This window comes from Lepidochelys olivacea, assembly GCF_965140295.1.
Source record: "Lepidochelys olivacea isolate rLepOli2 genome assembly, chromosome: 23".
Classification (NCBI taxonomy): Eukaryota; Metazoa; Chordata; order Testudines; family Cheloniidae; genus Lepidochelys; species Lepidochelys olivacea.
This window is the reverse complement of record NC_140433.1, coordinates 4909172-4934051: the sequence shown is the minus strand read 5'-3', so window position 1 is coordinate 4934051 and position 24880 is coordinate 4909172. Positions and strand designations below refer to the sequence as shown.

At 46.6% G+C, this 24880-nt stretch overlaps 1 protein-coding gene across 2 annotated transcripts; it reads right to left on the bottom strand.

Annotated features, from left to right (window-relative positions):
- Positions 1-1595: 1595 nt before the first annotated feature.
- Positions 1596-21988, bottom strand: LOC311511786 (phospholipase A2 inhibitor and Ly6/PLAUR domain-containing protein-like). Of its 2 annotated transcripts, none has more exons than XM_084612646.1 (6): positions 21923-21988; positions 13343-13500; positions 12665-12781; positions 9329-9481; positions 8704-8841; positions 1596-1796 (listed from the first exon to the last, which is right to left on the bottom strand). In XM_084612646.1, the coding sequence occupies exons 2-6, from the start codon at positions 13389-13391 to the stop codon at positions 1765-1767; spliced, it is 489 nt and encodes a 162-aa protein (XP_084468772.1). In that variant the 5' UTR covers positions 13392-13500; positions 21923-21988; the 3' UTR covers positions 1596-1764. The 2 variants fall into 2 exon arrangements, with proteins under 2 accessions (XP_084468772.1, XP_084468771.1); XM_084612645.1 differs by lacking the exon at positions 1596-1796 and adding an exon at positions 6260-6765.
- Positions 21989-24880: the final 2892 nt, after the last annotated feature.

Here is a 24880-nt window from a genome sequence, read left to right as displayed (position 1 = left end):
GTGGCCTCCTATGGGCGCATCAAAGAATAGCCACAGTGCACTATACTCCACCAAAGCCCCTCTTCTGCCCTATATGGGCCCTGGGAAGCAGAGAATAGCCATAGCAATATGCTCTGACTCTGCTCTCAGTCTACCTCTTGCGGACCTTGGGAGCACACAATAGGAACAGCACAGTCTGCTCCACCCCGACCTATGAGATCTGGGGAGCAGAGAATAGCCACAGTACAGTGTGCTCTGGCCACACACCCCAAACCATCTACACCTGGGGCTGGGAGCAGGGTCAAGGCAGATCCCTTATGCCAGCTGTATACCAGCCAGTGGGCTGTTTGTGCCCAATTTAAGGCCAGAGCAGGGTAAAAGGGCCTTAGAGTAAGCAAGAATCCATTCCTGGCTCTACCACTGATTCACTGTGTGACTCCGACAACTCAGTTCCTCCATGTCTCCCATGGTAAAATGGGGGCACTATCAGACTGGGTAGGTTGTGAGGCTTAACTCACTTGTGTATGTAAAGGTCTCAGAAATCCTCAAATGGAAGACACCAGAGAAAGGGGAAGTGCTTTATTTTATTAAATGATTCATGACATCACTGGAGTCACAGGTCCTGCTCATTGTAAAGACAGAATCACAACTCAGTCAGGATTAGACTGTGGAACTCACTGCCACAGGAAGAAATTAAGGCCAAGAGTTCAGCAAGATTCAAATACAGATTGGACATTTAAGTGGATATCAACAACATCCAGAGTTATCATAATTAATTATAACAAAAACATTGGAAGGGGTATAAACCTCATGTTTCAGGGCTTAAGACAATCTCTAAGTATTAGGTACAGAATGAGACCTAATATCGGGGCCAGAATACCACAAATCTGCTACTGTGGGGATCTTCCACCTTCCTTTGTAGCATGATTGGATTTGACACAGGAGTAGCTGAGTGACATTCAAGGGGCTGTGCTATACAGGAAGCCAGAGTACATGGTCTATTAGTCCCTTATAGCCTTAAACTCCATGAATCTGACACTGGCCATGGTCAGAGACAGGATACTGGGCTAGATGGACCTTGGGTCTGATCCAGTCTAGCAATTCTTCATTCCTAGACTATCTAGGAGCACAAGATGGGACATGGTAGGTCACCAGTGCCAGCCCCCTGAACCTACCTATCGCGAAATAGCCTATAGAGTCCTAAAATGTTACCATTTCCCTGTAAGTGCAAGGGAGGACTGTGGTAACCCTTTGGTGTTATCCAGACCAGGGATCTGCTAGGTCACTCCAATCCTTGACTCTGGGAACCAGTCTTACCCTGCTCTGCTGTGAGAACCCCCTGGGCTGTTCATACACAGCTTCTGGCATGTAAGCTGCTCCTTGGATTGTGCAACCAAATGACACTAGCCAATATCTCCGGTCCCAGACACAACCCCAGGAATCTCCATCTTGCAGTGTCCAGTTATGCCCGCTGGATGCTGCATGCTTATATTAGTTCGTCAATTTAACAAAGAAATTGATATGCACCAGGCTTGTTATCCCAAGGGGAGTCTCTGACACACTTCAAACCAAATGCACTGCTTCAGATAGAATAAACAAACAGAGTTATTAACTGTAAAGATAGATTTTAAGTGATTATAAGTCAAAACATAACAAATCAGATTTAGTCAAATGAAATAAAAACAAAACACATTCTAAGCTGATCTTAATACATTCAGTGCCCTTACAAACTTAGATGCTTCTCACCACAGGCTGGCTGGTTGCCCTTCAGGCTCATCCCTTTGATCAGCGCTTCAGTCGCTTGCTGGTGATGGTGTCTGTAGATGTAGGTGGAAGAGAGAGGAAGATCATGGCAAACGTCTCTCCTTTTTATCATGTTATTTTTTCCCCCTTGGCTTTGCCCCCCCTTCAGAGTATTACCTCATCGCAGTCCCAAACTGACCAAAGGAAGGGGGGGGTGACTCACTCAAAAGTCCAACAGATCCCTTTGTTGCTGCCTAGGCCAGCGTCCTTTGTTCCTGTGAGGCTGGGCTGGGTTTGTCCCATACATGCCCTGATGAGGTGTGAACTGCCTCTCTGCTCTTGGAGAGTTTTTGCCTGGGATTATTTTAAACCATGAAGACACATTTTCACCTCATAACTATATACATGAAATTATAACCTGTAATTACTATAAGATTGCTGTAACAACAATTACTATAACATCACTATAATAACAATGCTCAGTGCATCATGAGTTTTCCGAAGACACCTAACATGACAAACTTTGCATTCGATACCACACAATCATTTTATAAAGATGAACATGGGGCTGTACGGTGTTCCCATAAAGGTACAGAACGTCACAAGGACAAATCTGACCAATTGCAGCTTTTTATTGCTGGTGAACTAATGCAGCAAGCAACTTCTGCTCATCTACAAAGAAAGATAACAATACATGCAAATATTAGGCTTGTGAGCATTTCTTTTGCTGACTAAATATACAAATAACACAAATTGGGTGTGGTTGCTCTGGCTTTTGGCAAGTAGCCAAAATGGCCACAACGCCTGCCCAACACTATTCCTCTGAGATAGCTCATATCTTCTTTGACTGTTTCCATTGCTGGAGCATCAACACTCAGTTGTTGTTCCATTAAGACAGTCTCATCTCAAGATGGGTGTGAGCTGCACAGTTCTTTCAAACTCTAAGGGCAAGTCTACACTACAAAATTAAGTTGACCTAAGTTAGGCTGACATACAGACACCGGAGTAAGTACTGTGGTGGTTCATGTTCACACTATGCCTCCTCTGTCGGCATTGTGCATCCTCACCAGGCACACTTCCACTGACTTAAATGTGTGTGGCATTGTGGAGCACTGACAGCTGGAGGCCCCCCACCTCGCCCTGGGGCTGACAGCCTGATTTATTAACTACAGAAAGATAGATTTTAAGTGATTATAAGCAGCAGGCATAGAGATCAAAGTTGGTTACTTAAGAAATAAAAATAAATTTGCAGTCTAAGTTCTACAAACTATGCAGGATTTGTCTCAAGCAGTGTCTCCCTCTGACAGATGGTACAAGCAGGTTACAGGTCTTCAAAACACAGGCTTGGGACTCTTCACAGCCTGGGGCCACCTTCCTCCAGTTCAAAGTCTTTGTCCTCCAGCCGTGTTTCCTGGTGTTGAGTTGTGGGGAGTGAGGCCAAGTGATGATGTCACTTCCCCTCTTTTATAGTTTCTTCCAGATTGCTGGAAAGATCTATGCTGTGATGTGGGGTTCAGTCAGTCCCCATTGGTCAAGCAATCTCCATTGCATACATGCGCTCTCTGAGAATTCTCCATTGCATACAATCTCTGGGATAATGGATTATTTCCCTGATGGGTGTGGATGAGCCATTAACACTGTCTAGCTACTCCACTGCTGTTACCTCGCAAGGTATACTTTGTACAAAACATATCATAATCATATCACCATGGTGAATATGGGGGTGCCGGGATGCTACTATGAGGTACAGAATGTCACCCTCCCTCAATCTGCCCTTCCTGTAGGAAGCCCCAGACTACGTTCATCTCCACTTTCTGTCTGTTGCTGGCAGCAATTACACTGTGGCCAGGGTTTGTAGCTTGGGCTAGTAAAGTAGTAAACATTAGAGCTAGTCAAAATAGTTCCAACAGAAGAGCCCCCTTCCTGTCACCACCCCCAAGAAAATGCTGAATCAACAAAATCAAAACTTTTGAGGTATATTAGATTCACTAAAAGATTTGACAGCAAAATTATCACAATATTTCAACAAGGTCAAAATGTTTCATTTTGACTTTTTCATTTGGACTTTTATACTATATCATTTACAATGTAATATAAATGCCAGAGGAAAAAATTGGAAATAGGAAATTTTGTGTTCTACCAACCTTTCATTTCCCCCCCTCACACCCATTTTGCTGCTGAAAAAAGGAATGGAGAAATGGGTCAGAAATGGGTGGATGGGAAGGAATGTTTCCCCACAGACAATTTTTTTTTGTTTAGAAAACATTCAATTTTAAAGGTTTTCTGAACCAAAAACTTTAATTCCCCCCTTCCCACCACAAACACAAACACACACACCTGTACTCCCTAATTTTTTCTGTCAATGTCAATGGGACACCTCATGGTAGCAAAATTAAGCACATAAGTGAAATATGTGGAGGATTATGGTAATGATAAAGCCTACGATTTAGTCACGGAAGTCACGGAATCCATGACTTCCAACAATGTCCGTGACTTCAGCCTGTGGTGATCGGGAGCTTCAGGGTCCCCCACTGCCCACGGGGGCATCCCCCAGAGCTCCCAGCAGACGGGTGAACCCCCAGAGCTCCCCGCAGCCAGAGGAATTCTGCAGCTCCCGGCCACTAAGGGCAGTGGCGGGGGAAACCCCGCATCTCCCGGCCACTGAGGGCGGCGGCAGAACCCCCGAGCTCCTGGCTGCTGGGAGCAGTGGTGGTAGAACCCTTTAGCTCCTAGCCCCCAGAGCTGCGGGCGGCAGGGGTACCCCACAGCTCTAGCTGCCGGGGGCTATGGGGGAATCCCTGAGCTCCCAGCTGCCACAGCCCCTGGAGCTGCGGGTAGCAGGGGTAACCCGGAGCTCCCAGCTGCCATAAGCAGTGGGGGACCCCCGGAGCTGCAGGCGGCAGGGGTACCCCACAGCTCCAGGGGCTGTGGCAGCTCCTAGCCCCTGTGCAGCTGCCCTGCTTCAGGAGATGTGGGGACCAGCAGATCCCCATGTTGTCACAGATATTTTTAGTCAAAGTCACGGACAGGTCAGGGCTTCTGTGAATTTTTCTTTTTTGCCCGTGACCTGCCTGTGACTTTAACTAAAAATATCCATGACAAAATCTTAGCCTTAGTCATGATCTCCAGAGCTGGCTGAAAAACAGAATAGTTTTGGGAGAACATTTTCGAAATAATTTTAAAAAGGGAGATTTTGTTTGTTTGTTTCACTTTTTTTTGGTAGAAAATTTTAATCAAAGCTTTTCTGCTTTCAAAAAATGTTCAAAATGGACATGTTCTGGTGTTTTCCTCCCACGCGTCCCTTTTTCCATTTTGCTGCTGAAAAAAGATGAAAACAGGAAACACCTCCTGGAATTTGGGGGCTTCATCCCCAAAACATGGAAAGTTTAAAAAAAAAAAACACCACAAAATGTTCATCTTTTTTTAAAGAACTTTCAACATAAAAAGTGTCAAAAAAAATTCAACCAGCTCTAATCATGGTGTTTATTACACAGGAGCTGATTGTTCCTGGCACATGCACTGATTTATTTTTCCCGGCGGGGGGAGGGTGCTCCACCCCTGCGTCACCCCAAGGCCCCACCACCACTCCGCCCCTTCCCCTGAGGCCCTGCCTTCACTCCGCCTCTTCCCGCCCTGCTCCACCTGCCACTCTCCGCCCTTCCGCAAGCACCTCCCTCAGCCACCAAACAGCTGATCGGCAGCAGCATGGAACAGTTGTAGCTGGTGGGTGCTGAGCACCCATGCTTTTTTTCTGTGGATGCTGGAGCCCCGGAGCGCTCATGGAGTCGGCACCTGTGGTTCCTGGAATGGGAACATTTCCCAGGGCAGAAATCCTCCTTCCCCCTTATTTTATTTGCTTCCCCTCCTTGTCTGTCTAATTATGCTCCCTCCCACCTGCTTCTGTTGCTTAGAGGGAACTAAGTGGGAAAATCAAGGGCTTTTTTTTACCTCAGAGAAAAGCTCCATGTGCCCCAAATCTGCACAACACATGAGCTAATAGACTGCCACCTTAGGTTCCACTTCAGGAAGCTACTTAAGTGTGATGCCTAAGTGTAAACATGAGTAATTCCAATGCAAGTGCTGGGGTGGGGCCTTGGCGTCCAGGATTCTGTTCCCAGCTCTGCCACAAAAATTCTCTTCCACATTTTGAACAATAATTTTCAAAGTAGACTGTAAATTTGTTAAAAATTTGTTAGTTTCTAAGGTGCCACAAGTACTCCTGTTCTTTTTGCAGATACAGACTAACACAGCTGCTACTCTGAAACCTGTAAATTTACAGCTACCTACTGTAGGGTGCACCACCAGTAGAAGTGGCAGGATTTGCTTTGATGAATAGAAGATCTTTTATTAAGGCTGCTGGACGCAGGCACACCCTGTGGTTCTCCCAGACTCTGTAGCTCCCTGACTGTGCTGTCGAATTTCATCACTAGGGGACTCCATAAATCTAATCAGGTTTTGGACAAATTTTTCCTGTCAAAATAATTCAGCCAATTCCAGAGTTTTTTGATCTCCAGTTTGTTTTATTCAGTGCAACAAACTAAAGGGGAAGCAAATCCATCTAGAAAGTGAGAGTCTCTGGAATGGAAAAGCAGCAGCTGAGAAAGGCAAATGCAAGCTGAACAGGTGTTACTCAGTGCAGTGTCGCCAGTGCATAATGTGGGGATCAAGGGAGGAGCTTCACCAGGAATAACCCTGTGAGGACTGGGAGGACGAGAAGCCCAGATGGTCTTGGAGTCATGCCAGCCGCAAAAGGGGCTGCACCCCTAGTTGGGCTGGCTGCACCAGGGGCTAGTCCCTTAGCTATGCCACTTGCACTGGGGGCTGGTCCCTTAATCCGGCTGGTTACAGTAGGGGCTGGTCCCTTAGCTGTGCCACTTGCACCCAGGCCTGGTCCCTTAGTCAGTTCAGACCTGCCAGGGGCTGGCCTGCATGTGGCTGTGGTTATCTGTATGTTGTCTCCGAAGGTCTTTGAATCTCCTTTTAAAAGGGTGCACATGGATTCAGTGGCGCAACCCTTCAAAGTGGCCTGTAAAGGAAACGAACCTGCCCCAGGAAAAAGAAGCAGCTGGTCAGTGTCAAGGAAGTTTTGTCTCCTTCTGTCACCATTACCCATAAATCCACACCTCCTGCCCATCTAAACCATGTTAGGATGTAGATATTCAGGCCTGTCTGTAAAGGCCTATACTCTAAGAATTTAGGTGTATTCTTATCACTTAGCTAGTTATAGAGGTATAAAAGAAAGAATCAAAGTCACTGTCTGTCGGAGTAAGAGCCTTCTCTTGCTGTAACTGTCTGAGGCCCTGTTCTTAGGCTAAGGCCTTTGGCTAAGCAACAGAGGCAGCCATAAACTGGGAAGCAAATGGTCACCGCCTCACATTCCAAACTAGTCACACTGAAATAAGGTACTATTGGGCTGTTAGGAATACAATCCTGTCCTGATAATGCCTATCACCTCCAGAGAAAGGGAAGTGCCTAGAAGATGTAAAAGGAAGCTTAGTTTGATAGCATCCTGTCTGGCAAGAACTCACTTATCAATAGCTGGGATGTGAAATCCTCATTTCTGTGTTGTTCTATCACTGTAGTCCCTATTTCCCTATTGTTTGTCTGTATAATCTCTGTCTGGTTTTGTGATTGTTTCTGTCTGCTGTACAATTAATTTTGCTGGGTGTAAATTAATTAAGGTGGTGGGATATAATTGGTTAAATAATCATGTTACAATATGTTAGGATTGGTTAGTTAAATTTCAGCAAAATGATTGGTTAAGGTATAGCTAAGCAGAAGTCAAGTTTTACTATATAGTCTGCAGTCAATCAGAAAGTGAGTGTGTGTGGGGGCGGGGAATAGGAACCATGTTTTGCTAAGGGCAGGAATGGGAATAGGGACACAGGTGTAAGGCTCTGTGGTGTCAGAGCTGGGAAGGGGGACACTAAGGAAGGAAACTGGAATCATGCTTGCTGGAAGTTCACCCCAATAAACATCGAATTGTTTGCACCTTTGGACTTTGGGTATTGTTGCTCTCTGTTCATGCGAGAAGGACCAGTGAAGTAAGTGGGTGAAGGAATAAGCCCCCTAACAAACCACAGCAGCCTCAGCTTTTATCCTCTGCTCTGTTTCCTGCAGTTCATCTAGGCTTCCCCTTTGCTCCATTCCCCAGAGCTCCATGTAAGCCCTCCATGTCCTTCACTTCTTTGTCTGCTCTGCTTCCCCCTTCTCATCTAGGCCCCAACAGCCTCCCCCTCCACGGCTCTGATGCAGGCTCACTGTGTGCCCTTGGACAAATCATTGGGACCCCAGATCTAAAACCCACTGATGACACCCATTCACTTCAGCGGGCTTTGTATTAGTCCCACTCTTCATTGAGCAACGAAACAATTCATGGTTGGTGGCAGGGAGTGGGATCTCTAAGAAGAGAGGCCTTGTGCTCATTAGGGCACTGGCCTGGGACTCAGGATATCTGGATTCAATTCCTGGCTCTGCCACAGACTCCCTGATTGACCTTGGGCACATCACTTAGATGCAGATTTTTCAAAGGAGTGTAACATAGGTGGTGGTTGAATTTTAATGGATCTGGGTCCCTAACTCCCCAAAATCCTTTGAAGATACCAGCCTTAATCTCTCCAGGCCTCAGTTTCCTCATCTGTTCAATGGAGATAATAATCCTTCCTTTACTATTTAGATGGTAAAATCTGTGGAATGGTGAATGGCTGTGTCTGTGCAGTGCCTGGCACAACAGGGAACCCTCCCAATCTCAGTTTGTGTCTGTGCAGTGCCTGGCACAACAGGGCCCCCAATAGCAAGAGATCTAGTCCAAGGGGAAACAGACACAGAGACTTGCCTGAGGTCACACAATAGGCCAGTTGCTGTCCAGTATTAGAACCCAGATGTCTGGAGTCCAAGCCAAACCCCTTATCTCCCAGACCATAAGTGAGAGGAAACAATAAGAAAGCAAATAGCATACCAGAATAAATACATTAAAGTTACCCATTGCTATGCTTCCGGTTACTGCGATGCATTGGGTCTCAGATCCAGTGCAGTCTAAGGTCTCTTCGCTGCATGGAATAAACACAGAAGAGCAGGCAGGGCAACGCCAGCCATTTGAGGTTGTGTCTGCTGGGGGCACTATAGAGAAGCAGAGCAAATGCAGTCAACTTGGGGGATGTTCCAGAATAGGCTTCAGGACAGAGAGAGCAGGTTAGGGTTGAACAGCTCAGCCCCACATCCCCCAAACAGGAGCTCAGGAGACATTGGAGGTAGCAAGGTTAGTGGCATCAGTTTACAGCACAGACCAATTGAACCATGCCCCATGTGGAATTAGCTGCAGTTTGTGGCAGTCCAGAGCCACATTCACTTAATTCCACCTCTTCCCCCAGGGACCCAGTGCTATTCAATGGAGCACCCCTGCAGGCAGTAGGACTGTTCTCGGGGGTCAGTATAATTCACTGCAGCACCCCCTGCGGGGCAGGAGACTGTTCTTAGGGGCTCATTGCAGATACTGTTCCAGAAAAGAGGGGTACAGATGGGCAGGGGGAGGAGGGGAAGGTAATGAAGAGGAAGAATTGGTGTGGGAGTGGTAGCAGGGTGGGGAGATAAAAAGAGGGATACGTACTTGTAACGGAGTCTGTACTGCAGGCATCCCCCACACAACAGGTGGTGCTCTTCCTTATTGCTGTTTCCTCCCCAAACCTCACAACAACAGGGCTAGCTCTGCACTCACTGGATGCCATGCAGGACTTGGTTACCTGCTGTATATTGAATCCCACTGTACAAAAGGAGAAGACCGATGTTTACTCACCAACTCTGCCACCCTATCCCCATACTCCACAAAAAGATGGCTGTGTGTCTTTATCTTTACTCTACCCATGCGGAAACTGAAGCACGGAGACTTGCCTCAGGTCACAGAGTCAGTAATAGAACCCTGGAGACCTGAGTCCTAGCCCACACCCTGCTCCAACCCAGGGCTGGCCTTTGGGGAAATGGCGCCCTGGGCGAACTTGTATTTTGGTGCCTCGTGGGCACGGTGCCCCCACCCCCATTTCCCCTGGCCACCATGGGCTCCCCACCCCACATCACCTCTGGCCCCCAAGGCTTCCCACTCCACCAGGGCCCAGCAGCCTGTCCCCCCTCCCCCGTGCTTAATTTATATTGAAAGGAGCTCAGCTCCAGCAAAGTCTCGGCACAAATTAAGCACTAGCTGGACGGCTGGAGACTGGCAGCTGCTAGCTTGGTGCCTAACTCTAAAGGCTGCCACAAGCAGCAGCGGAGAAGTAAGAGTGCCATTGTATATGGTGTATTGCCACCCTTTGTGCTGCACTGTACCCCCTTTGCCCCAACCCCTGCACCCCCTCCTGTGACCCTAAACCCTGCACTGTGTCCCCTTTGCCCCAAATCCATTCACCCCCCCATCAGCTCCCCCCTCCTCCCCAGCATCTCCCACCCATCAGTTGCCCCGTGGATCAGTGTCTCCCTCTCCTTCCCCGCATCTCCTGCCTGCCACGATCAGCTGTTTTACAGCGTGCAGGAGGCTCTGAGGGAGGGGGAGGAGTGAGGACGCGGTGCTTGTGGGAGGGGCAGAACTGGGCAGGAAGAGGTGGAGTGGGGGTGGGAAGAGGCGGGGCAGGGGTGGAGCCTTGGAGGAAGGGATGGAGTAGGGGCAGGACCTGGGGGGAGCCAGAGGTCAAGCACCCCCACACACTTTGGAAAGTCAGCACCTGTGTTTCCCCCTTCACAGCCTCCTAGGGGGGCACGGAGGAACATTGGGGCAGGGGGCAAGCAGTATATGTGTGTCACTCTTTGCACCCCCATTCCTGTGCTGGGAGAAAGCAGGAAGAAATCAGGGCACTTCCCTCCACGTGTCATAAGAACATAAGAATGGCCATATTGGGTCAGACCAAAGGTCCATCTAGCCCAGTATCCTGTCTTCCGACAGTGGCCAATACCAGGTTCCCCAGAGGGAGTGAACAGAACAGGTCATCATCAAGTGATCCATCCCCTATCACCCATTCCCAGCTTCTGGCAAACAGAGGCTAGGGACACCCTCCCTGCCCATCCTGGCTAATAGGCATTGACAGACCTTTCCTCTCTGAACTTATCTAGTTCTTTTTTGAACACTGTTATAGTCTTGGCCTTCACAATATCCTCTGGCAAGGAGTTCCACAGTTGACTGTGTGTTGTATGAAAAAATACTTCCTTTTGTTTGTTTGAAACCTGCTGCCTATTAATTTCATTTGGTGGTCCCTAGTTCTTGTGTTATGAGACGGAGTAAATAACACTTCCTTATTTACTTTCTCCACACCAGTCATGGTTTTATTGACCTCTGTCATATCCCCCCTTAGTCATCTCTTTTCCAAGCTGAAAAGTCCCAGTCTTATTAATCTCTCCTCACACAGCAGCCATTCCATACCCCTAACCATTTTTGTTGCCCTTTTCTGAACCTTTTCCAAGTCCAATATATCTTTTTTAAGATGGGACGACCACATCTGCATGCAGTATTCAAGATGTGGGCGTACCATGGATTTATAAAGAGGCAATATGGTATTTTCTGTCCTATCATTTACCCCTTTCTTAATGATTCCCAACATTCTGTTCCTTTTTTGACTGCCGCTGCACATTGAGTGGATGTTTTCAGAAAACTATCCACAACGACTCCAAGATCTCCTTCTTGAGCGGTAACAGCTAATTTAGACCCCATCATTTTATATGCATAGTTGGGATTATGTTTTCCAATGTGCATTACTTTGCATTTATCAACATTGAATTTCATCAGCCATTTTGTTGCCCAGTCACCCAGTTTTGAGAGATCCTTTTGTAGCTCTTCGCACTCTGCCTGGGACTTAACTATCTTGAGTAGTTTTGTATCATCTGCAAATTTTGCCACCTCACTGTTTACCCCTTTTTCAAGATCATTTATGAATATGTTAAACAGAACTGGGCCCAGTAGAGACCCCTCGCGGACACCACTATTTACCTCTCTCCATTCTGAAAACTGACCATTTATTCCTACCCTTTGTTTCCTATCTTTTAACCAGTTACCAATCCATGAGAGCACCTTCCATCTTATCCCATGATGGCTTACTTTGCTTAAGAGCCTTTGAGGAGGGACCTTGTCAAAGGCTTTCTTAAAATCTCAGTACACTATATCCACTGGATCCCCCTTGTCCACATGCTTGCTGACTCCCTCAAAGAATTCTAGTAGATTGGTGAGGCATGATTTCCCTTTACAAAAACCATGTTGACTCTTCCCCAACAAATAATGTTCATCTATGTGTCTGACAATTTTGTTCTTTACTATAGTTTCAACCAGTTTGCCCAGTACTGAAGTCAGGCTTACAGGCCTGTAATTGCTGGGATCACCTCTGGAGCCCTTTTAAAAAATTGGTATCACATTAGCTATCCTCCAGTCATTTGGTACAGAAGCTGATTTAAATGATAGGTTACAGATGACAGTTAGTAGTCCTGCAATTTCACATTTGACTTGCTTCAGAACTTGGGTGAATCCCATCTGGTCCTGGTGACTTATTACTGTTTAGTTTACCAATATGTTCCAAAACCTCCTCTAATGACACCTCAATCTGGGACAGTTCCTCAGATTTGTCATCTAAAAAGAATGGCTCAGGTGTGGGAATCTCCCTCACATCCTTGAGGATCACCTCTGTGAGTTTGTGGCCCTCCCCTACCAGCCAGCAATGCACACCTCTGAGCTGCTGCACAGCACCCCCTTGACCATAGCACCCTTGGCGGTTGCTCAGCTGGCCCACCCCTAAAACTATCCCTGCTCCAACCCACTGGCCCCATTCCACGAGCTGGGAATAGAACCCAGGAAACCTGACTCCCAGTCTACCTCCTGCTCCAACCCACTAGACCCCATTCTTCACCCAGAACTAGGAATAGAACCGAGTGTGCTCTGGTCACTGGACCATGCTGGTGTGAGATCTGGCTCATGTACCTATTAGGCTTTCAAACACAGTGATGGCACAGGAATCTTCTCCAGAACTGCAGGTCTCCATGCTGCCCGTGCAGTTCCTGCCAAAGCCAGTGCAAACCTCACACTGCAGACAGGCACCTAGAAAAGGAGAAAGAAAATTCTTTATGTAGATGTGTCCCTTTCTTCCCCCTCCCCTTCCCCTGGGTTCTTAGGGAAAGCATCTGGTGAAACCTGCTTCCCGGTGTTGAAGTTTCTCTATTTCACTTCACACACACACCAGCTCTGACTCTGGTCTCAGCTGGCTGCATATTCCCCATTTTTAAAATTTCCTGCAGGAAAATCAGCACTTCCCAACAGAAGATTTTCAAAAGGGGATTTTTCCCACAACATTTTTGGCGGGGGATAAAATACCTATTTTCCAGCCATTTCTAAAAAGGAACCAATCAAAACATGTCTTTGAGGACTTCAAGCATCAATATTTCCTCTTATTTCTAGAATATTTCAATGTGTTGTCATGCCAACTCGTGACTTCACAAGGAATCTATTCTTTTCCCTTCGACATGTCCAATTGACCCATTTTTCTGATAGCGGCTTTTTGGTGACATTTATAAACAAATTTATACAAAGGACCAAGTTGGACTCTTGCTACTTTGTACAACCTAAGTTGCAAGTCCCTGCAGAGGAACAGCCCTGACTTACCCAGATCTAGGAGAGCAAAGAGGATGTAGAGAAAGAGGGGAGCCTTCATGGTGATAGGAAGAGCATGAATTGGAGCTGGGGTCTCTGATGCAGCAAATTCTCCGTCCAGAGGATTTATGCAAGCAGGGGCTGAAGGAAAGTCAGAAGATGAATTCCACCTGCAAAATGCAATAAATTGGATGGTGTGATGTAAGTGTCATTAATCGGGCCCTATGAAATTCAGGGTCCATTTTGGTCAGTTTCACGGTCATAGGATTTTAAAAATTGTAAATTTCATTATTTTATCTATTTAAATCTGAAATTTCATGGTGTTGTAATTGTAGGGATCCTAACCAAAAAAGGAGTTCTGAGGTGGTCACAAGGTTATTTTTGGGGGGGTTGCAGTACTGCAACCCTTATTTCTGCGCTGCTGCTGGCAGTGGCGCTGTCTTCAGAGCTGGACAGCTGGAGCGCGGTGGCTGCTGGCTGGGAGCCCAGTTCTGAAGGCAGAGCCATCTCTAGCAGCAGTGCAGAAGTAAGGATAGCATGGTATGGTATTGCCACCCTTACTTCTGTGCTGGTGCTGGTGGGGCGCTGCCTTCAGAGCTGGGCGATCCCCCTGCAACTCTCTTTTGGATCAGGACTCCCAATTTGGGCAACACTGGTCTCCCCCATGAAATCTGTATAATATAGGGTAAATCACAGAATCATAGAAGATCAGGGTTGGAAGGGACCTCAGGAGGTATCTAGTCCAACCCCCTGCTCAAAGCAGGACCAATCCCCAACTAAATCATCCCAGCCAAGGCTTTGTCAAGCCTGAACTTAAAATACCTAAGGAAGGAGATTCCACCACCTCCCTAGATAACGCATCCCAGTGTTTCACCACCCTCCTAGTGAAAAAGTTTTTCCTAATATCCAACCTAAACCTCCCCCACTGCAACTTGAGACCATTACTCCTTGTTCTGTCATCAGCTACCACTGAGAACAGTCTAGATCCATCCTCTTTGGAATCCCCTTTCAGGTAGCTGAAAGCAGCTATCAAATCCCCCCTCATTCTTCTCTTCCGCAGACTAAACAATCCCAGTTCCCTCAGCCTCTCCTCATAACTCATGTGTTCCAGTCCCCTAATCATTTCTGTTGCCCTCCGCTGGACTCTTTCCAATTTTTCCACATCCTTCTTGTAGTGTGGGGCCCAAAACTGGACACAGTACTCCAGATGAGGTCTCACCAATGTCGAATAGAGGGGAACGATCACGTCCCTTGATCTGCTGGCAATGCCCCTACTTATACATCCCAACATGCCATTGGCCAACAAGGGCACACTGGTGACTCATATCCAGCTTCTCGTCCACTGTAACCCCTAGGTCCTTTTCTGCAGAACTGCTGCCGAGCCATTCGGTCCCTAGTCTGTAGCAGTGCATGGGATTCTTCCGTCCTAAGTGCAGGACTCTGCACTTGTCCTTGTTGATTTATTTTGTCCAATCCTCTAATTTGTCTAGGTTCCTCTGTATCCTATCCCTACCCTCCAGCATATCTACCTCTCCTCCCACAAGAATACTGTGGGAGACCATGTCAAAAACTTTGCTAAAATCAAGGAATAACACATCCACTGCTTTTCCCACAGAGCAAATTATCTCATCATAGAAGGCAATTAGATTAGTTGGGCATGACTTGCCCTTGGTGAATCCATGCTGACTGTTCCTGATCACTTTCCTCTCCTCTAAGAGCTTCAGAATCACTTTCCCGATCACTTTCCTCTCCTCTCAGTGCATAAAAGCAGGCAAAAGACCAGATTTCACAGGGAGAGACCAGATGTCATGGTCTGTGATATGTTTTTCATGGCTGTGAATTTGGTAGAGCCCTAGTCATTAAACATCAGGTTGAAGGTGCCCAGGAACTATGAGCATTTCCTGTGGTGAGGAACTGCACAGGTTAATGATGGATTGTGTAAAGAACCCCAAGGTTTTTTCATCTGCCACCTTTAGCCTTGTTGCCTTTTAATTTCATAGGGTGCCTGTTTGAGAAGAGAGAGTGAATGCTCATTCTCAGCTCTTGCCCCCTTGCCCTGATCTCAGGGCCATGCACCTGTGCTATGCACCGAATATGTGTAAGGGGGTATCGGTGTGCTGGGGCAATATTATCTATAATTATTACACTCACCGTCTTCCTGCACCTCTGCATAGCCCTTTGCTGAAGTACAGGGCAGAGTTCTGTCTTTTGTGAAAGCATTTACATAGATTTCAGAGTAGCAGCCGTGTTAGTCTGTCTTCACAAAAAGAAAAGGAGGACTTGTGGCACCTTAGAGACTAACAAATTTATTTGAGCATAAGCTTTCGTGAGCTTCATCGGATGAAGTAAACTGTAGCTCACAAAAGCTTAAGCTCAAATAAATTTGTTAGTCTCTAAGGTGCCACAAGTCCTCCTTTTCTTTTTGCATTTACACAGAGTTCAACTTTAGGGCTATATCTAAAACCCTGATAAATAGGTGTTAATAGCTCCCAGTCAACTGCAAAGAGTACCACACAGTTTCTCAGGCCAGGTCTACACTACAGACCTATATCGACATAATTGTGCGGCTCAGGGGTGTGGGGTGATGTAATTATACTGACCTAACTCTCTATGTGGACAGCACTTTTATTATACCAATAAAATAAAAACCAGCAGGATCTTATTAAAGGGGAAAAGGCAAAGTACCACATTTATTGTGAATACAGAAAGAATCATAGTAAGCAGTTAGTTATAGCTATAACATTCCATTCAATCTCATATTTATTCACACATTCATTCATACAAACACACACACAGGTTCTGCAAGGTTGTTATCATAGTTACCAGCCTTAGAGTTGCTCATGCCAAGCCACTGGCCAGGTGGCCTGGACATGAGGAGGGAGCAGGGCCTTGTCAGATGCACATCTGATGCTCCTGGAAGTTGGTCTGCAGAATCAGACCCCAAAGTTCTCACTTTCTAGAGTCTATTTTTATAGAAATTTCTTCCTATGCCAGTCGTCTATGGGAATTGCTTCATCATGCTGTTGCTGAATCAATCAGCAGATGGCACATTCCTGACAGCTCCATGCTGCTAGATGTTATCTTGTTCTTTGGTTCTCCCATTCTTGAGGCTGTTGGGTGGATTCCAGTCTGCCCTCCGGGGGTCCTCTGGTTATTTCCACTTGAAGCCTTCTTCAGCCGATGGACACTGGATTCTTAGGCTGGCACCTCCCTGATCATTCAGTTATTATTCACACCAAGCATCCATCCACATACATCCTCTATCTCTATTTTAATCACAATTGTTAATACAACAAAAGGGCAGGGAGTCTCTGGGTGCTGTTTCTGTTGTTACAGAGTGTTGCTTTGAGTCTCTCTCTGTGTGAATTGCTTTGAGAACAGACTCTGTCTTAGAATGTACTAACGCAATTAGCAGCTTGCAAGTTTCACACATAAAGGGAGAGAAACAGTACCAAAAACCAAGAGACCTCTTACTTAGTAATACCCTGGAATTTAAACTATGGGGAATCAAACTCATTTGTGATTTTAATACAGAACTTCTTTAATATGATCCAACACTTTATCAGTGGGAGAGCTTCTGCTGTCGACATAGCTACTGCCCATAGGCACCAACTCCGTGAGTGCTCTGGGGCTGGAGCACCCAAGGGAAAAAAATAGTTTAGACGTTCAGCAGACCCCGCCCGTAAGCTCTTCCTCCATCCCCCCAGCACCTCCTGCCCACCACTGATCAGCTGTTCGGCAGCGGGTGGGAGGTGCTGGGGGGAGGGAGGGGAGAAAAGAGGCAGAGCGTGCTCAGGGGAGGGGACGGAGTGGAGGCTGGAAGAGGATTGGGTGGGGCCTTGGGGAAGGGGTGGAGTGGAGGTGGGGCCTCGGGGTGGTGTGGGGATGGAGCACCCGCAGGGAAAGCTGAAAGTTGGCACCTGTGCGTACTGCCTCTCAGGGAGGTGGATTAATGGCGCAGTCGCATCTTCACTAAAGTGCTACTGTACTGTAGCGCTGTATATAAAGACAATCGCTCAGTAAAACAAAGATTTAATGCTCACAGAAAGTATTGTAAATAGCGTTTGGAACACTATGAATAACTTCAGCAAAAACTGTTAAGCGGTAAATTTACTGGGGTTCCTCACAGAGACAAGATGGGTGAAGTAATATCTTTTACTGAACAAGAGTACTTGTGGCACCTTAGAGACTAACCAATTTATTTGAGCATAAGCTTTCGTGAGCTACAGCTCACTTCATTGGATGTGAATACAGACTAACACAGCTGCTACTCTGAAACCTTTTACTGAACAGACATAGATTTCTGCTTCACCTGCAACTGAGAGGACCAGTCAGCTATTAACCCGAATGCTGGAATGCTGCTAGCTGTGCAGATTATTCCAGACAGTTTGTTTGCTGACAGGGTTTTCGGATGTTTGAAAAGACTGAGATGCTGCCATTCTCCTCCAGCTCTGAAGAGTTCAGGCAACACACGCTTGCATGTTATGACTGCAGACTGAGAAATCATCATCAGAGGGGAAGGTGTTTTCATATATGTACTAAAGTATAGGAACTGTTATATTGAAACCTTATATCTGAATGTATATGAGAGGAACAAAGTGGGAAGGAAGTCCGTATTAGGTAAACGAATTGTATGCAGCGTAGGTGTAGTCCCAGGATACTAGAGATCTCTGACCTGAGGAAGAGCTCTGTGTGGCTCGAAAGCTTGTCACACAGAGCTCTTCCTCAGGTCAGAGATCTCTAGTATCCTGGGACTACACCTACGCTGCATACAATTCGTTTACCTAATACAGACTTCCTTCCCACTTTGTTCCTCTCATATACATTCAGATATAAGGTTTCAATATAACAGTTCCTATACTTTAGTACATATATGAAAACACCTTCCCCTCTGATGATGATTTCTCAGTCTGCAGTCATAACATGCAAGCGTGTGTTGCCTGAACTCTTCAGAGCTGGAGGAGAATGGCAGCATCTCAGTCTTTTCAAACATCCGAAAACCCTGTCAGCAAACAAACTGTCTGGAATAATCTGCACAGCTAGCAGCATTCCAGCATTCGGGTTAATAGCTGACTGGTCCTCTCAGTTGCAGGTGAAGCAGAAATCTATGGCCTATATCCAAAGTGATCTAGGTATTGGGAGCAGCATATAAAATATCCATTCCTTGGATTTCTATAAGGCTCTCACTCCACAGGGCAATATCTTTCCCACATAAACCCAGCTATGTCAGGCAAGAATGTACAAACCCCCACCTCACTAAGTGCTGCCCCATTCTCTTTACCTGAGACAGAATCCACAACTGAAGCATTAGCTAATAGCTAAATGTCAATTCCACAGGCTGTACAATCTCTAGGGGTAACAAGTGTTCCCCTCAGAGTTCTCCTCTAAAGCAGGGGTTCTCAACCTTTTTCTCTCTGAGGCCCCCCCAATGTGCTATAAAAACTCCACAGCCCATCTGTGCCACAATAACTTTTTTTCTACGTATAAAAGTCAGGGCTGGTGTTAGGAGGTAGCAAGCAGGGTAATGGCCTGGGGCCTCATGCCACAGGAGCCCCCACAAAGCTACATTGCTCAGGCTTTGGCTTCAGCCTCGAGTGGCGGGGCTCAGGGCCCAGGTTTCAACCCCATGCAGCAGGGCTTCAGCTTTCTATCCTGGGCCCTAGTAAGTCTAATCCTGGCCCTGCTTGGCGCCCCCCTGAAACCTGCTCGCAGGCCCCCAGGGGGACTTGGACCCCTGGTTGAGAACCACTGCTCTAAAGGTCTGTAAGACACACTGTGGTGGACCAACCATCCTAATGGAGGGCTTTTATAGTAAAGTAAAGCTAGAATAGCACTCACCTATAGCCAAAGTAATACCAGTATTGGGAGCCAGCCCTCACAGCAGACACATCTCCTGGTCCTGAGTTGATCAGCGACAGAGTCTGCAAGACTATCTTTTATATATAACCTTCTTCCCCCCGTGCTCTGATACGCTCCACACTCTAAGCGTGGTTGGGAGTGACCTGCTCAGTGGGTTGCACACAGTGAAAACTATACAGCTTCTGAAATAGCTACTGAGCATCTTTAGTAACCATCCCACCCTGTTTCTCTATGGTCCTGTGCCCTTCTGGCCGAGTTATCCTGCCTTGCACTAGTATGCATGAGCGCCCAACACAGGGTATGTCTACAAGGCAGCTAGGAGCATGCTTCCCAGCATGGGTGGACAGATGTGCTAGCTCTATTTGAGCTAGCGTGTTCACAGAGTCATCCAACACAAATCCACGTTTCCTCTATTCTGCTTTTCTTCATTTTTTTAGGCCAAAGTCAAATGCTGCAGTACAGTAAAGCCTGTGCGTTACACACACTCATTCTCAGCAGTCCCCAGTCTCAGTACTGTGTGCCTGTGCCATGGACTGACCATGCTCTTGGCTCTCCCACAATTCCAATGCACAAACCAATTTTCCAATTTACCTAACTCTGCATTTAAATTTTAGCACACATTAAAAATCAAAAGCAGATCATTTGGGGTGGGTCTGTATCTCAGGGATCCCTTGATCAAGTGACCCCAAATTTACATCTAAAGCTCCACTCTGGGCTCTTAACTGGCATAGCAACTATCAAGTCAATCTGCATCACCATGGGGATTTCAGATACTCTGAAAGTTGAAACCTTGTCATTTTAGGGAGGCTGTGTTTCGGGAACACTTTAACCAAATTACTCCAAATGTGTACCCCAATGTCTACTCTGGACCCTCAACTAGCATAGCAATTTTCCAGCCAATCCAACTGTGTACGTGCATTTTAGAGCATTGTAAAAATTCAAAGGAAGTTGTTTTGGGGAAACTAGCTCAGGAACCCACAGACCAAAATACCTCAAATTTGTTCCACTAAATTGTTGCAAATGGCTCTACTGCATGATTCTCAACTTATTTATCATTGTGGGCTGCATATGTGGCCCACAAAGAGCTAGCTGGGCTGCACGTTGAGAACCATAGTGCCCTCCACCCCCAAACTCCTATGTTCGGCACCCTCCGCCCAAAGACCCCTCCACAGTGTGGGGCCAGGAGCGGAGAGCTAGGCAGGGGGCAGGCAGGAGACCCCAACTCTGGACCCCATGGGGACCCCAAGCCCCACTGCGCGGGGCTGGGGAGCAGCCAGGACCCTGACCCAGGATCCTGCCAAGATCCCAGACCCTCCCGGGACCCTGGATCCCAACCCGCTGTGCAGAGTTGTGCAGCAGCCAGGGCCCAGACCCTGCCAGGATCCCGGAGCCCAGAGACTGCTGCATGGCAGCCTGGAGACGACCGTGCAGTAGCCTAGAGCCTGGAGACCGGTGCATGGCAGCCCAGAGACCGCCACGCGGCAGGGCAGCCCAGAGCTCGTGGCCTTTAGCACATAGCTGAGCTGGGCCACAGCTGTGTGCTAATTGGGCTGCATGCAGCACGTGGGCCACAGGCTGAGAACCGTTGCTGTATTGTCATACCCATTTTTAGGATAATTGGATAATATATGTAGATTTCTGAACACTTTGAAAAATCTGATTTTAACAAACAGCCTGATGGAACCTTAAGTATGGTAGGGCTCCTGCCATCCCAAAAGTAATTAAATAAAATATTTAATGAATGGCAACTCTTGGTTTAAATAGGAATTTTTGCAAGAAAAATGTGAAGCCATTTGCATTCCATTTTTTTTATTTTTATTTTTAATTTAATTTTCACCAAAGAAAAAAAAATCCTGGAAATGTTTGGGTTTGACACTTTTTGTTTTTCATTTCCCCTTCCCCTTTTCAACCTTCCATTTCACTGTGAAATGGTGGGAAATGGAAAGGCAATAAAGCAAGGAATAACAAGCAAACATAAAAAGCCCAAACAGACAATGACTTTTTTTTTGTTTTCTGCTTTTGCCCAGAAAATTGGAGAGTTGAAAACAATTTTTTTCCAACAAAATTTCCCATTTTAAAAAAGTCCATTTTTCATGTAATAATCAACTGATTCTAGTTGAAAGATCCATTGTCAAACAGCTACTGATCTGTGGAAGAACAGAATCCCAGAATAAAATAGTGCTGAGGCAACTGACCCTGTCAGGATTATAAGGGAAAGCAAAGCTGACTAACCCCAGGGTTCTGTTCCCAGCTCCATGCAGGGAGTTGAGTCTAAACTTGAGGGAAGGGGAGCTGGGAAACCCAGGATTCCTGTTTTTCCCCCCTAAGGTCTGGAAGGGGAGTGGTGTCTTAGTGGTTAGAGCAGGGGGCACTTCGAGTCAAGATTCCTAGGTTTTTGTTCTCAGTTCTGGTAGTGAAGTGGGGTCTACTGAGATAGAGAAGTGGGGCTGGCAGTCAGGTGTCCTGGGTTCTATCCCCTTGCTCAGGATTATGCACAAGATAGCCCTAATTAGTTCATTATATATTCTTAGGACAGTGAGAAGGGAGGCAGGATATATGGGGATAGACAAAATGACAGCCAGGCCCCAATCTAGTAATTTAAAGAGGCCTGGTTTATAGGCTGAAATGTATTTAATCCTACTTGAATATTGCTGATTGGTGCAGGGCTGTGTTAATGGCAATGCAGGTTACATCCCAGGAGAATAATGCACAGACTGGAAGGGAATCACTTACCCAACGCTCCTAAGTCTCCAGTCACTGCAGGGATGGAAAAGAATATTTCTCTGATGGGGATGAGACATGTCAATTTCTCAGTTACAGAGTGCTCTCTCCCTCCCTTTTATAGCAGGATCATGTGCTGATTGGTTGCAGAACAGGCCATTTCCCCCTTCAATATATATTTTATTTTTCCATACTTCGGCAGTTTCTGTTCCCCTGTCTTGCCCTCCAAATTGCTGCCAAAATTTCATGACTAAAGAGGAAGTTGAAAAATCCCCTTTTCGCATTCGCAGAATATTAAGAGACTAACATGGATTCTATAGAGACAAGGTCCAATAAAAGATATTACCTCCCCCACCTTGTCTCTCTATCCTAGGACTAACAACACTGCAAACAATAATGGATTTCATAAATGTCTATCCCACCTCTCAGTCTTTGAGAGGCAGTGTGACATGTTGGTTTAAGCACCTAAAGACTCGATACATCCCAACAAGTGCAGAAGGGAATGTCTCAGAGACTCATATCCTGCCACTGACATGAGCAAGAGCTCTTGTTCCAGGCTGTTCATAATCAGCGCATGGACTCCATAGCCAAGTTGTCTGTTCACTCAGCAGGTCTAGTGGTCAGGGCCTGCTGCTCCAGTCTCACTTTTAGTTCTGTGTGTTCAGGACCCGCTGAACGGGGTTCAGTTAGGCTGGCTTCCTCACTGGTGATCTCCTAGGCAGGGCTAGGCATAAGGAAATCTGAGGTGCGTAGGGGTCTCTGAGCACTCCTGCTTCACCAGGTCCCAGTCCAGGGCCCTGAAAGTGTGACATCATGGGCTGGGCTTTACTCAGCCCACCTCCTGCTCACCTTCCCCTGGGCCACTTCTTCCCTGATGCCTCAGTTTGGAGCATGGCTGCTGTTTAATAAGAGTCCTTTGCTTCAAACCCAGAGACTTGGGACTGATGCAGGCAACCCTCTGGTGCTCCCACACATGGTTCTCCCTACCACTGCGGGGTAATGGCTCAAAGGAAAGGAGAGAAAGACTCACAGCCTGACCTTCTCAGTAAGAGCTTCTTTGCCATCTGTCTCAGGGCAGTGCTTCTCTCCTCCCCTGCCTGGACTGCTGGAGTTCTCCTTATACTTCTCTTTTCCCCAGGAGCTTGGTTGGCAGTCCCTGAGGGCTGCAGCTTTCCTGGCCCAGTACTGCTCCAGCATTTTCCCTGCCTCAGCCTTAGTGAGGGGTTTGTAAAGCCCATCATGTGCCCTGCCAACCACGACTGACACTGTAGGGTTGCCTTGTGCAATCGAGACCCTGCAGTCTCTTGAGAAGAAGTCTGAACTTTTATGGGCCTTACCCGCTCGACGTAGTACTTCAAAGAAGTGCGGCTAGAGTGCTAAATACCACCTCAATATTAATGGGTTATGGTCCTGTGATGTTACACCCCATAATGCTTTGTAGAAATATGCTTTTGAATGTAAATATGACATAACTGGAATATGTTTTATGCTACATATGCCATGTAACATATCTCTGCAAAGGCTATGCTCTACTGAATATATTCATCCTATTTTTATGCATGCATTTATGCATGCATTTTTGTATTCAAAGTTATGAATATTGGCTGTGTACTTGTTTGATTTTAAGTAGCCTCTGTGAAGCATTTGGTCAGCTTCTTGAGAAAAGACTATTCTCAGTAAGTGCCCAATCAAGAAACACTTAATCTGACAATAGTCTTTGATAGATGCCAATCCACATCTGAGCTTTCCTGGGAACATTCCTGCAGAGGACGAAGTCATGCATGGACATGTGACTTGCCCAGGTGACTTCAAAACTCCATCTTGTAGAGGGGATTCTACACAGGGGGAGGGAGGGGTTTCCACCCATAAGAGAGAAACTATATAAAGTCCTGGGAGACCTCTCCATTTTGTCTTCAGCTGGCTCAAGAGGTAGCCTCTCCACCCCCAAAGGATACCTGAAAGAAACTGGAACAAAGGACAGTAACCACAGGGGTGTGAGTGATTGCTGGACCCAGACTAGAAGGAGCCTAGTCTGTAAAAGAAGCTTATTGGAACATCTCTGAGAGTGAGATTTCATCTGTAATCACTTTCTTACTGTATTAGGCTTAGATTTGCATATTTTATTTTATTTTGTGTGGTAATTCATTTTATTCTGCCTGTTATTACTTGGAACCACTTCAATCCTACTTTTTGTATTTAATAAAATCATTTTTTACTTATTAATAAACCCAGAGTATGTATTAATACCAGGGCGGGGGGTGGGAAACAGCTGTGCATCTCTCTCTATCGGTGTTATAGAGGGTGAACAATTTATGAATTTACCCTGCTGGTAAATTCTTCCATTTACAAACAAACACATGGACTTCTGGGGGAATAGGAGAGTGTCTCTTAAATTCCTCTGTAGCAGTGAAGAATGCAGCTTTGGGGGCAGGAATGGCTGTAACCAGTTCCTGTAGCCCCAGGGCTCAAGGCAAGTCCCTGCGGGAGGGGCTAGACAAAGCCAGCTCCTGTCCCGTGATCATCTGCCCGGGGAATGGGAGAATTCCACCTTGTAACTGGGAGGCCATCCCAGCTGCTGACTGCCAGGAAGTTGCAGGTCAGCAGGGGACAGGGCCTGCCCTGGGCTGCACAGAGACATGTATCCCAAAGGTGGAAGTTGGAGTCCTGGTAACCTCTGTGGTGGGAACAGACCCCAGGGGCTCTAGCTGGAGGTCCTGGTGATGTCAAGGAATTATGACATGATTGGAATAACAGAGACTTGGTGGGATAACTCACATGACTGGAGTACTGTCATGGATGATTATAAACTGTTCAGGAAGGAGGAGAAGTAGCACTGTATGTAAGGGAGCAGTATGACTGCTCAGAGCTCTGGTACGAAACTGCAGAAAAACCTGAGTGTCTCTGGATTAAGTTTAGAAGTGTGAGCAACAAGAGTGATGTAGTGGTGGGAGTCTGCTATAGACCACCGGA